Here is a 12,991-nt window from a genome sequence, read left to right on the forward strand (position 1 = left end):
GCGTGAGGGAGACACAGGGGTTTATAAAAAGATGAGCAGGAGCTCTGCTTTCTTTGCTGTTGGCTCTAAACTCACTCAGGAATTGGAGCAGCCGATCCCACTCCTGCAGATCCCCTGCTGTACCCTTCGTACAAGCCCTAGGCCTGGCTCTGCCTGTGAATCCCCACCGGTGCTGAGGCGCTCAAGGTAGGGCTGATGCTAAAAACCACTCCCCGAACAGCAGTGACCCCCCAAATATTAACCACCCCCAAACGGGGACCAGCTCCCGAGAGCCACCAGCCCAAACAACAGCAGACACCCCCAGCATTCACCCACCCCCAACAGCAGCAGCCCCTCCTGTGCCCACACTGGGGATCAGGAAAGACCAAAACAGAAACTCCCCGATTGTTTCTGAGGTGACCCCCAAGGCCTGCAGGGGCAAAGAGCCCTGGAGAACAGAACCCGGAGCGTGACAAAAGCCAACGGGAGCGGAGCCAGGGCTCCATGAATGAGCTTTGCCACCGACTGGGGAGGGGGTTTATTTCGTGAGGCTGGAACAGAACAGCTCCGAGCCAGCCCTGCGTGTCCAGCAGCGCCGGGGCCGCTCCGGGGCAGGCGGAGGCTCTGAGGCGGCGGGAGGAGGCCGCGGCCAGGCCGGTGCCGGGCTGCCCTCAAGCGGAGTTTCCAGCAATGTCCCACACGCACTGCCGGGGATAAACACCCTGCGGACACGTTTGTGGGTCGGCAGTGAACAGAGGAAGCTGGCGCTTCCCAGCGAGCTCCCCGTGCCCCCGCGCCGGTGCTGGGAACGTGAAATTCAACAGGACTTTTCCTGCAAAGAGCTGCCTCCTGTGTCAGCGCCCCTGCCCCGTCCTAGAGTGATGGAATCACAGAACAGCTTGAGTGGGAAGGGACCTTAAAGTCCATCCAGTTCCACCCCCTGCCCCGGGCAGGGACATCTTCCACTGTCCCAGGCTGCTCCCAGCCCCAATGTCCAGCCTGGCCTTGGGCACTGCCAGGGATCCAGGGGCAGCCCCAGCTGCTCTGGGCACCCTGTGCCAGGGCCTGCCCACCCTAGGAAGGAATTTGAAAGGCTGGGGGCTGCTCTTGCAGCAGGCACAGTCCCACCCTGAGCAGTGGCTGGACACAGTGTTGGTTTCACAGATGACACTCGACTGTGCCGGTGGCCTCTGGAACCTTCTGTGGCCTCATGGTGTCCCAAATTTATCTGTTCCTCCAGACTCAACAGCTCTGCTGCTCTCTGGAGCTTATCAGCTCCCAGGGGGTCTCACCAGCTATCTCAGAGCACAAGCTCCTCCGGGAAATGCTTCCCCACCCATCCCAACTGTACCCATCCGCAGGGAAGGGACCTTTGCAGAAAAAGAGCCCAGCCCTGAGCAGGGCGCCTGAGAAGGTCTGGGTGCCTTCAGACCAGGGCTGGGTGCAGGCTGTGGTGGAATGTGGAACATGGAATCTCTCCTCCCTCTCAGGCCAGCAACATGGAAAGGCTCATCCAGTCCTTCATGATCCCCTCAGAGCTACCAGATGTGCCCAAAGACATGGCTCTGTGATGGGACCATTCCAGCAGCCCAAAGCTTCCTGGGGCGCTGGCTCCAGCTGCAATTCCCTGTTCTGCCCCTCACAGAAGGATTTGGGTTGGAAGGGACCTTAAAGATCATCTACAACCATGGGATATGATCCATGCACGAGCTCTGGATGTGAATGTAGGAAAACCTGCATGGAGTGAACAAGTGATGGAGCTTCAGCCCTTTAAACATCCCCCTCCCTCCCTGTGCTGTGGTTCTGCCAATCATTCCAGCCTGGGTGTGTTTGCAGAAGTGCTGTTTTACCCCCAAAAGTGCCCTGCTGTGGCTGCCTCATCCCTGGAAATGTCCAAGGCCAGAGGGCCGGGCTGGATGGGGCTCGGAGCAGCCTGGTCCAGTGGAAGGTGTCCCTGCCTGTGCCAGGGCCTCTCCGCCCTCACGGGGAAGAATTTCTCCCAGTATCCCATCTAGCCCTGCCCTCTGGCAGTGGGCAGCCGCTCCCTGTGTCCTGTCCCTCCAGGTCCTTACAAAAGCATGTGGGTACATTGATAAGGTCCCTCTCAGCCTTCTCCAGGCTGAACAGTCCCAGCTCCCTCAGCCTTTCCTCCCAAGAGGGATGCTCCAGTGCCCCCAGCTCTAGGGATGGAAACCCAGTCCCCAAGGTCCTGTGAGGAAGGAGGGGGCAGGGAGGGCTGTGCTGAGGGCACGGTGGCCTTTGGGCCTGCAGGGAGGAGGTGACGGCCTGGCAGGAGAGCCCCGAGCACAGCTCTGCCCCCACGGCACAGGCACAGGGGCTGCCCCCAAAGCGAGGCAGGGACTGGGTTTTGCTGGGAAAAGCTGCCTGGTTTTGTCCAGAGGGGCTGGCCAGGGCTCGCTAGATGCCAACATCCAGGTTTAGGAAGGAGACGTTGCTGTACAGCTCCGAGGAGACCGAGCCTCGCTCCACGCTGCGCGTCCAGCCGGACGGAGCAGGGTCCTCCCCGGGATCCTCACGCTCTGGGCTCCTAAGGAAGCAAAAAGAGGCAGAGATGCTGTCTGCAAATGCTTCTATTGCCTGCTGCACTCCCAAACGGGCTCCAGCAGTGATCCCAAAGGTCCCAAAGTCTGCCATCTCCAGACAGCCCCGAAAGGAAGGTGAAGGCAGACAAGAAGCTGTGGCACAGATGGGTTGGAAGGGACTTTGAAGACCATCTAGTCCATGGGCAGGGACACCTTCCACTAGACCAGGTTACTCCAAGCCCCATCCAAACTGGTATGGAAGTGGCCTGTGGTCCAGGAAAACCCTTCCCACGGGACAATTCGTGCTTGGTGAAGGTGCCGTGGTGGACCCAGCTCATGGGACACGAGGTCCTTTTAGCCACCCAACCACAGGGAAGGGCACGAGCTCCAGTTCTGAGCCCCGATGGGACTGTCCCACCTTGCACCCGGAATGTGGACATATGGACAGAGCTGGCAGCCACCCATAGACACATGGGGCAGGCAAAAACTGCGTGGGAATGTGGACATGGAGGATGGAGGAGAAGGCCGGTGATGGAGCAGGCATCAGTGTGTGACAGCGAGAGGCAGCAGCAGGGGAGGGGTTGGACAGGAGCCGTGTGGATACCGAGAGCTCTGGAGAGAGCTGGCACAGGCTGGGGAGGAAACAGCGAGAACTGGGAGCTCGGAGGAATGGGCATGCTGGGGTGGGAAGGGCTTTTGCTGGGGAGCTCCTGGCCAGAAGCAGTGTAGGAAGGAGAAATCTGCAGGACGATGAGCAGGGTGCGCTGTCCTTGTCCCCGCGTCCCAAGGAGCCCCTGGGGCACTTACGGCACGTCAGGGAACTTCCTGCGCAGCAGGTACTCGATGACATCGGGGTCTGTCTGGAACAGCCTCCTCAGGACATCACACTGCATTTCTGGAGAGACCTGGGGAGACACAGCCACGTCACTCGAGGAGCTCCTCTTGGCAGGAGGCTGAGCAGAGACAGCCGAGGGCACTGGAGGGGCTCCAGGATGAGATGTGGTCACAGGCCCAGTGTGTTGGTGTCACACCCCACACACCTCTCCCCTGCTACTCTTGGAAGAGTTCAGAGGGAAGGAGGGCCCAGAGGAGCCGCCCTGAGGAGCCCCACGTACCATGAACAGGGAGTGGTGGTGCTCGATGAGCCTCTGGAGCACCAGGATTATGGCAGCACTGTCCTCAAAGTTCAGGGCACCGGCATCTTTCTCTCCAGGCTTCTCCTTCTGCAGGATGTTGGGACCAAAGACTGTAGCCAGGTTGGAAGCTGTCATTTTATTCCCAGGGATCTACAGGGAAGCACAACAGGAACCTGTGGACTGTGGATGTACTGGCATGGGATGTCCCAGGATACCCTCACGCACCCCAGGGCAGGAACACAAGGGCAAGCTGAGGGCGAGATATTGGTCCGGGTCCAGTTAGGTCCTCTCTGAGCTGGTGGCAGGGCCAGCACAAAGGGTCCCATTCCCACCTGCCTCACCCTCCCACCTTTTCCAACCTCAGGGATCCCGGGATTCCCTGAAAGATTTGTTTTTTCCCAAAGGCTTCACCCAGGCTTGCAGCTGCTCGGTTCCAGCCGCAGCAGCCCGAGCGCCCCTTCCCCGTGCAGCTCGCCCTGGATCAGCCTTACCTCGCGGCCCTCGGGGTCCCGGGAGCTCTCAGCATGCCGGGCCACCTCGCCCAGGAAGCGCAGGAGCCGGAGCAGGGTGTCACTGTGGCACGGGGGCAGCAGGAACAGCAGCAGCTGCAGCGTGTCCAGCTGCGCCGGCCCCTCCATGGCTGGGCAGAGGGCAGTGGTCAGTGGGGATCCCAGCCCAGCAGGCACCTCCAGCCCTCCTCCACGTGTGTGGGAATGAGCCAGGCTGCTGTCCCACCCTTCATCCCACGGGATGGGGAACCCAGCAAGGGCTGAGGATATTGGATATTGCACAGCCCCAGTCAGATTGTCCTGGACCAGAGGGATTTTTATAATTCAGTTTTTGAGAAACCAAACCAAGCCCCCACTGAACCCACAGGTGACAGTAACTGCAGGTGCCAGTGCCAGACAACACAACACCCACCCCATCGCTGTCCAGAGGCTTTGGAAAAGAAGGGTGGTGAGGAAGGATCCGTTCCTGGCAGTGTCCAAAGTCAGGTTGGACAGGACTGGGAGCAACCTGACCTAGTGAGAGGTGCCCACAAGATTTAAGGCGCCCCCAGCACAAATCCTCCTGCGACTGTGCAGGCTCTGCCCCACAGGTACTCACTGGCTGTGCTGAGGAAGGCGCCGTAGAGCTCCCTGGGGATCAGGGGATCTGGCATATCCCGCAGAAACTCTTTGAGCAGGGCAGCCACATCATGAACACTTTGATGCTCATCCAAGAAAACATCCAGCCCTCGGTCAAACTCTTCCCTCAGCTTGGAGACGGAAGAAATGAGGAGGAGGAAAATCACAGTTGGTTCTGGTCTGTTTTAGACCTCTCCACACCAGTGTCAGCTCTATCCATCCCCATCCATGCAAACCTCTGTCCCTGACAAGGCACAGCCAGAGGATGCAGCGAGTGTCCCCTTTACCTGCTGGACTCTTTTCTTGGAGCTCCCGACACGGAAGATGCCGACTGTTTGGAGCCCTGGGGGACAGACAGGTTAGTGCTGTGCCTTCCCACGGCTCCCTGCCACCACTCGACTGCTCCTGGGAGCACCTCAGCACTGTGGCAGGGCTCCTCCTGCATGGCTCTCCCTTCTCCAGGCAGTGAGGAAAAGGAAAGGCTGTGGAGCCGTGAGATTTCCTTGGGTTGTCTGAGGGAAGGGAGGAGATCTCATCCCTCCAGTCACTGTGAGTGAGGGCTGGATGTGCAGCAGGAGTTAAGGCCCCAGGAGACGGTCACTGGCACACACAGTGACATTCCCCTCTCAGTGACATTCTCCTCTCAGTGACATTCCCCTCTGGCGCTGCATCCAGCCCAGAGCACTCCCCACAGGAGGCTTTTTGGGAGATGCCCTACCCAGGACTCACAGAATCATTAAGGCTGGAAAACCTCCAAGACCATCGAGTCCAACCTTCGGGTGACTCCCACGATGCCCACTAAACCAGGCGCCTCCTCCCACCCTGGGGGTGCCCAGGCCAGGATGTCCCAGTGACCACACCGGGAGCTTTTCCAGCCCTTACCATGCGTCTCAAGGTGAGTGCAGCACCTGTCCACGATCCGTGGCACCTGCCAGCTGATGGGGTTCAGGCTCAGCGCCTTCTTCTTGCCCCGGCTCCTGCGAGGGTCCAGCTCGTGCGGGTGTGAGAGCTGCAGTGCCTCCAGCAGCTCGGACGTGTCGTCACTCAGGTCCGTGATGGAATCCACGGACATGGCCCCCTGCGATGGGGCAGAGGGGGTTTGCAGGTGGCAGGAATGACCCCACAGAACCATCACTGCCGCGACCTTGGGGGCTTCTGGGAAAGGACAGCACCCAGTGCCACCCCTGCCATGGGCAGGGACACCTTCCACCATCCTGGGGAGCTCCAAGCCCCAGTGTCCAGCCTGGCCTTGGACACCGCCAGGGATCCAGGGGCAGCCACAGCTGCTCTGGGCACCCTGTGCCAGGGCCTCCCCACCCTCCCAGGGAACAATTCCTTCCCCATGTCTCATCTCTCCCTGCCCTCTGGACCCTTAAATGTCCCCTGGTAACCTCAGCTCCATAAGAGCTGCGCTAGTGAAAGCCTCCCACTCCTCAGAGTCCATCTCTGAGGGGACTGGGGGCATCACCCTTTCCCTGAGGACGGACTGGGATCGGCCCAGCCTGGGACACAACCGACTCAGTCAGTAAGAAAAGATCCCGGAAATTCCCATTTATCGCTGAATTCAGACTCCCCATCCCAGAGCACCATCCCGGCCCATTTTGGGGACCATACCCTCCGCTGGCTCCAGGAGCTCTTGTCCAGCAGCGCTGGGGACAGCGGCTCCTCTGGGAAGCCCCCGTCGGGTGCCCGGATGCAGCTGGTGCCCATTCCCAATCTCCGCTGCCTCTGAGCCCGGAATCTCGTCACTGTGGCCTCCACCTCCAGGCAGAGCCGGCGGCTCTTCCCCACGGCCTCCTGCAGCTGCCGGCAGGCGCGGTCATTGGCGATGACCTGGGGGAGTGGGACCCCGAAGGTGTGGGGAGAGCAGTCTGGGGAAACACGGGAGGGAGGGAGGGAGGGAAAGGCATCGCCGCTGAGGGAGCTGCTCTGTGCAGCCCAGCGTTCCTGCCCCCGGGAGCACCTGGAGCCGGTGGTGCATTCCCAAGGAGCCAGGCAGGCCCGAAGGGAGCTGCTCCTCCTGGAGAGCAGGAAAGGTGTGCTGGGACCCCGGGGGCCAAAGAGCCGAGCGGGGAGGGCACGGTGTGGGAAATGGGGTGCTGGAGGAAGAGGAAGGAGACACCAAGGACAGCTGCTCTCGGCAGTGAGCTTGCTGGAGCCTTTCCCAGTTTCTCCTGGAGTTTCTCCTTTCTTTAACTGGGTACAGCCCCATGAAGATGCCATGGGGTCTATGAAGCAACAGCTTCATGAATCACCTTCCCAAATTCTAACCTCCAATTCTCTACAGGGTTTGCCTCGGCTACGTCTGCTCAAGAAAAGTCTCGGTATTGGTGGCATTTTTCCCAAATAACTGTCCCTGTCCACCCCCCTGGCAAGGAGGGCTCTCCTCACCCCCAGCCTCTGCACTGCCCTGGGGTTTCACACCCGGAGCAGAGCCACGAATCCATTTGGTAAAATAGGAGGCATCAAGGTCAGTCGTTCCCTTGAGTGGGCTTCGTGCTGGTGTGGGGAAGCTCATTCCCACCTGGCTCTGCTCTAGGGCTCTGTGTGCCCTGGGATTGTCACCGAGGTCCTTCAAGGGACGATAAAATAGGACCGGAAGCAGCAAGATTGGGGCAAAATGGGCAGAGAGACACATTTCCAGGTGTACAGCTTGGAAATGCAGGTTCGTATTCCACACACCCATCTGTGCCTTCCAGGCTTGATGGAGCTCGTGCCACCCCAGGAACAGCAGAACAACCTGGGATGAAGCATCCTGCTGGATTCGGGCACCTCCCACCTCACCAAAAATCACCAGTTCCCCTGAGAGCAGGGACCAAAGCAGGGTAACAGGGAGGCTGCTCACCTTTCCTCTCCTTTGAGAAGCTCTCCAGCTTCTGCCGGATGGATTTAATGCCTTTGGAGCCATCTGCGAGGAGAAGGGCAGGTTCAGCACCAGCATTTTGGGGCTGGTTCAGCACAGGCTCCCTGTCCCTCTGCAGCCTCCAGCCTGGGGACACTGCAGTGACAGCCACAGCCCCGAGGGGGTCCAGGAGTCCCCCGGGACACGTGGTGGGCAGCAGCTGGCCAGGGAACAGCCCTGGAGATGGACATTCCTAGAGATGGGCACCGTCCTCCCCCGGTGAAGGGATGGAGGGACCCCGCGGCACCACACGAGCAGTGTGGCCCAGAAAGGCTTTGGGGAATGTTTTATGGAGCACAAAGTTGTACAGAACACCATCACAACTCCCATCCTGCTCTGGAGCACTCCCACCTCACACATCCAGCAGCAGTGAACAGAGAATTCAGTCACTGCCCACCCTAAATCCTTCCAGGACACATCCCCCTATTCTGGCTCATACTCCTCATTCCTGAGGAATTCTCTTCCTAGGAACAGCTTATATCTACTTGTTTGGGTTATTTTGTAAGCCTTAGAGGAAAGCTCTGACAGCTGGAATTAGGAACGTGAGTGTGGAAGCCAACATAAATTATCCAGCAGCACACTGACCAACCAGGAAGGAAATATTGGGGTCTGGGGTTGTTTTTGGCACTGCACTGGTCCCTAGAGAAGCTGCTGCTGGAGGGTGTCACTGCAAGGGGGATCACAGCAGCCCGAAATAAAACAGAAAAGGAATCAGGATGTTTGTGGTCAGAGTCCTCCAGGGACTGGGGCTGCAGCCCTGGAGCAACTGGGAGTTCTGGGAGGGAGAGAGGAGCTGTGCTGGACTCTTCATGAAGCCATTCCATGGCATGAAATTTTCAGAATATTAAGGGGAAACCAAACTCAGGTGTCCCCTCAGGCGCTTGGTGCTCGGTGTGAGGCTGGGCTTTGGGAGATGCTCCATCCCTGGGAGAGGTTCCAGAGACCTGGGGCCTCCATCCTTGGGGCTGCTGTGAGGGGAAGGGGGGCTGGAGACCCCCAAGCTCCCTCTGCACCCCCCAGCCCCAGATCTGGTGAGCTGGTAGCATCGCCTGCCCTGCTGGGACATGGCCCAGGGCAGAGGAGGCACATCAAGGGGGTAAGAAGTGAATTTGGGAAGGAGTCTGAGGAACCGCAGCTCTCTGGGCTTGCTGATGGGGGATACAGGCAGCCCTGGCAACCCTGACAGGGCCTCTGTACTCAGCTCCTAAACTGATCCACCCTCAATGTCTCAGTGCATTACCCACTGTCTCACATGCCCCTTTCCAGCACTGGGACTTAGTGCTGGACGTGGATCCGAGCAGCAAATCCCATCCCAAGGGCACTCAGACAATCCCAGTGGAGCCCTCGCTGAGTTGTCACATCTGGTTTGGGTTTGGAGGGTCATGTTCTCACACTGCTGTGGACATGCAAACCCCTCCACAGGCTGATCAGGCCCTCGGGGCTCAGAACAAAGCAGGAATGAGAAATAAAATGGACCAAAAAGTGTCACAAATGTCTTTCCATAACCATCGCCCCGGGCTGTGGTGCGGGGGTGAGCAGCATGAATGGCTCAGCCTCAGCCCCCCTCCCATCCCCTCCCTCCCCTCCCTCCTGTCCCATCCTGTCCCATCCTGTCCCATCGTGTCCCTCCTGTACCTCTGTCCAGACTGAGGTGCCCCACGAGCAGCCTCTCCTGCAGCCAGAACAGCGCCAGCTCCTGCAGACTGGCCCTCTCCAGCTCGGACAGGCTCTGCAGGGCCACGGACTGCATCCCAGGGCTGGGGCCTGGCACAGGGGCCGAGCCAAAGGTCCTCTGGAAAACAGACCTGTGTGAAAGGAGCACACGGCAGCGACACCGGCTTTAGGAGAGAAAGCGCCGGGAACACCCCTGGGGGTCTTTGCAGGAGACACTTGTCCCTCTGTCACCTCTCCAAGGAGCCAGTGGGGCTGCAGATGCCCCAACCACATCATCTCACTTCAGCCTTCCGAGCAAAACCCTTGGAGGCATCAGGAGAAGAGACTTAGACTTGATATTGGGAAGGAATTCCTCCCTGTGAGGGTGGGGAGGCCCCGGCCCAGGGTGCCCAGAGCAGCTGTGTTTGCTCTGTCCCTGGATGTGTCCATGGCCAGGCTGGACGGGGCTTGGAGCATCCTGGGATAGTGGAAGGTGTCCCTGCATGGAACGAGATGAGCTTTAAGGTCCCTCCCAACCCAAGCAGTTCCACAGTTCTGATTGATCTCTTTTAAATCACATGACCAGAGGTGCCAAAGCCCTTTACCCCCAGCACAGGCTGGACCACAGCCCATGGACACAGCCTGGACACCCCATCCCCTGTCCCAGAGCTTTGGGGAGCCCTCCCTGTTGTGTGCAGGCTCTGGGAGAGCCCGCACAGGGAGCTGGTTCCTCACCCCACACTGACCTGGCTGCCTCCAGCCGGTGCCACCTCCTCCTGGTGCCACCTGTGCCACCGCCCCAGCACCGGCACCGCCTGGCACGGTCCAAAGAGCAGCAGCAGCCCAGAGGGAAGACAGGACGGAGGTCAGAGTACGGGCTCTGAAAGGAGCCTCCCCGAAGAGGCTTAAGGCAAGAATGAGAAATAAATGCCTGGAAGTGTCAAGGGATGAGGGTGAGACCCCCAGGAACGGGACAGGGCTCCTTTGTCAGCCTCAGCCAGGGCTGCCATCCCCTCCAGCCCCTGAGACTGGTTCCTTCTGGCCAGGTTTGAAATTCCAGTTTCTAAAGGTCTTTAGAAATTACATAGACTAAAGAAGAAAACAAATATAAAGAGCTGTTCAGAGCTCCCTGTAAGGACACACTGAAAAGGGAATTCAGCTACATCACAGAATCCCACACTGCTTTGGGTTGGAAGAGACCTCAAAGCCCATCCAATGCCACCCCTGCCCGGGGCAGGGACACCTTCCACCTTCCTGGGGAGCTCCAAGCCCCATCCAGCCTGGCCCTGGACACTGCCAGGGATCCAGGGGCAGCCCCAGCTGCTCTGGGCACCCTGTGCCAGGGCCTCACAGCCTCCCAGGGAACAATTCCTTCCCAATATCCCATCCAACCCCGCCCTCTGTCAACTTCAAGAGACGCAATGCAGGGAATTTTACAACTTCCATCCTGCTCCCCCAGGACAGCCTGGAGCCCGTGACTCCTTGGCTGTCCCCGGTGAGAGCATCTCCACATGCCAGAGACAGCTCCTGTGCCTCTGCTGCACCGGGAGCTCCCAGCAGGGCGGGAGCAGCTCTGCAGTGGATGGATGGATGGATGGATGGACGGATGGATGGACGGATGGACGGACAAACCCCCAGACACTGCAGGGAATTACCTTTGTGCAGGTGAAGCTCCACTCTCTGGCAGAGCCCACGGCCACAGCCCCTGCCTGAGCAGAGCCCTGGGGGTCGCAGCTGCCATGGGGTGAGGAGGAGGAGGAGGAGGAGGAATCCCAGTTAGGAGAGGGAGCAGCAGAGGGAAGGCAGGAAGGAAAGGCAGGAAGGAGAAGCCTGGACAAGCTGCTGCTTATCTGCCCGACCACAGGCATCACTCGAAGAGCGCTGTGACGTGCCACCAGCACTGGCACTCCCAAAGCTCATCCTCCAGGAGTTAACCCCAAACACCTGCCCCTGCTTCTCACCCCAGGTGTGGATTTACACCCCTGGGAACAGCTGAGATGGGGACCAGCACCTCCAACCCAGAGGCATAAGAGCAACATGGGTGTCCCTGCAGGGGACAGGGATCAGCGATCCCTGCAGATCCCATGGGACAGGAGAACTCACCAGCCTGGACAGGCCCTGGGGCTCCCCACAGGGAAGGAAATGCCAGCCCACAGTGGGGGCAAAGCCAGAGCCCCACAGAAATCCTCCTTTGGAGGGGATGCCAGAGCAGGAATCTCACTCACTCAAAACAGGACCAGTGCTTTTTCAGGAAATCTCATGGGGAAAGCTCAGTCCAGCCCCCTCCATTCCCAAGGAGCAGTGGCTGCTCCCCCAGTTTCAGCAGCAGAGTTTCTCTCTTCCCCGCTGGAACAAAGGGCCCACATTTACCTCGCAGCAGGACCAGCAGCTCCTGGCTCTTCCTTTGGGATGAAGGTTTTCACAGCAGCGTCTCCTCAATGGCTCCAGGGGCCCTTACCAGCCCACAGGCGGGAGGAGAAGTGGGGAAGTGATGGAAAGGAGCTGCCAGAGCTGAGGGGAGGAGAGAGGGGATGAGAATGTGAATTTTCTGCCAAAGAAATGAGAGCCAGAAACAGCGTGTGGAGAGAGGGCAGGGTTGGATGGAAGGAGCCGCGCTTCCCACGCTGGACACTGAGCCTTGGCAGGGATCGGCCATTGCTCAATCCCCTCCATCCTCGGCTTCCCCGCTCCCACCCGAGGGTGACCAGGACACCCCCAAAGCATCGGCTGTGCTGGCAGGTGAACCCTGCACTGGGAATGTGCTGGGAACGTGCTGCCTGGGCTGGCTGATGAGGGCCAGTGGGTGGTTTCCACCTCAGCTCTCTGTGCAGACCCTCCTGGTGCTCCCTCATGGCATCTTCCCGGTGACTGAGTGTCTGGCGAGGGCTGGCACAGCCTGGGCACACGGGTGCTCTCCACATCCAGGTTCCCTGTAGAGCTCTGGTGTTGAGGAGCTCACAGCCCTGATCAGGTGGATCTACAGCTCAGGTTGTTCCTGGAAGGTTACAGACCTTGGAGAGCCTCCCAAACCTCCACCAACACCCAAAATTGGCACTTCCTTGCCCATTAACACATCCACGAGCCCTCGAGGGCCACAGCCAGTCTCCTGGCCCATGATCATGGAATGGTTTGGGTTGGAATGACCTTTAAGTTCATCTCATTCCACCCCTGCCATAGGCAGGGACACCTTCCACTATCCCAGGGTGCTCCAGGCTCCAATGTCCAGCCTTGCCTTGGACACTGCCAGCGATCCAGGGGCAGCCCCAGCTGCTCTGGGCACCCTGTACCAGCTCGGTATCTCCAGAGCATCTTTCCTTCAGGAGGGCCTGGGCTATCCCCAGGCTCCCCTTTAACCTCAGCAGCTCCTGCTTGTTTGGGGATCTCTGCCTGTCCCAGTCCAGCAGCCACCAGTCACCCCCAGCCTCCTTCCCCACAGCAGCTCCGTTCCAGGGCCACAGCCCCGCTCGCAGCTCCCTCCCAGCCCAGCACGGACCCCCGGGGGCTGCTCAGTTCTGTTTGCTCTGCATCACCTCCCTGACCGTGCTGGTCACCAGTACAAACTGGTGCTGCTGGGCCACGTCCACCCCACCACTGCCACAACCTGCAAACTCCAGCTGCTCTGCAGGGGGAAGGTGCTCATGGACCAGGAAT

At 59.5% G+C, this 12,991-nt stretch overlaps 1 protein-coding gene across 3 annotated transcripts; it reads right to left on the bottom strand.

Moving 5' to 3' along the window:
• Positions 1–1,968: 1,968 nt before the first annotated feature.
• On the bottom strand, positions 1,969–12,456 carry ARHGAP36 (Rho GTPase activating protein 36). 3 transcript variants are annotated; one of them, XM_048318611.1, is made up of 11 exons: positions 11,711–12,456; positions 9,323–9,479; positions 7,631–7,693; positions 6,400–6,656; positions 5,668–5,863; positions 5,073–5,128; positions 4,766–4,916; positions 4,150–4,298; positions 3,638–3,808; positions 3,330–3,427; positions 1,969–2,527 (listed from the first exon to the last, which is right to left on the bottom strand). In XM_048318611.1, the coding sequence occupies exons 2-11, from the start codon at positions 9,435–9,437 to the stop codon at positions 2,398–2,400; spliced, it is 1,386 nt and encodes a 461-aa protein (XP_048174568.1). In that variant the 5' UTR covers positions 9,438–9,479; positions 11,711–12,456; the 3' UTR covers positions 1,969–2,397. The 3 variants fall into 3 exon arrangements, with proteins under 3 accessions (XP_048174568.1, XP_048174567.1, XP_048174569.1); XM_048318610.1 differs by having other exon boundaries at positions 9,323–9,492; positions 11,711–12,455; XM_048318612.1 differs by lacking the exon at positions 9,323–9,479 and having other exon boundaries at positions 6,400–6,618; positions 11,711–12,455.
• Between the last annotated feature and the right edge of the window lie 535 nt (positions 12,457–12,991).

This window comes from Corvus hawaiiensis, chromosome 14 (genome assembly GCF_020740725.1).
Source record: "Corvus hawaiiensis isolate bCorHaw1 chromosome 14, bCorHaw1.pri.cur, whole genome shotgun sequence".
Lineage (NCBI taxonomy): Eukaryota > Metazoa > Chordata > Aves > Passeriformes > Corvidae > Corvus > Corvus hawaiiensis.

Coding starts and splice junctions, on each gene's coding strand:
- ARHGAP36 (XM_048318611.1), bottom strand. CDS start 9,437: ATGCAGTCCGTGGCCCTGCAGAGCCTGTCCGAGCTGGAGAGGGCCAGT. Junction 4,917..5,072: donor CCAAGAAAAGAGTCCAGCAG/GTAAAGGGGACA, acceptor TCCGTCTCCAAG/CTGAGGGAAGAGTTTGACCG. Junction 3,809..4,149: donor GGGACCCCGAGGGCCGCGAG/GTAAGGCTGATC, acceptor GCTTCCCTGTAG/ATCCCTGGGAATAAAATGAC.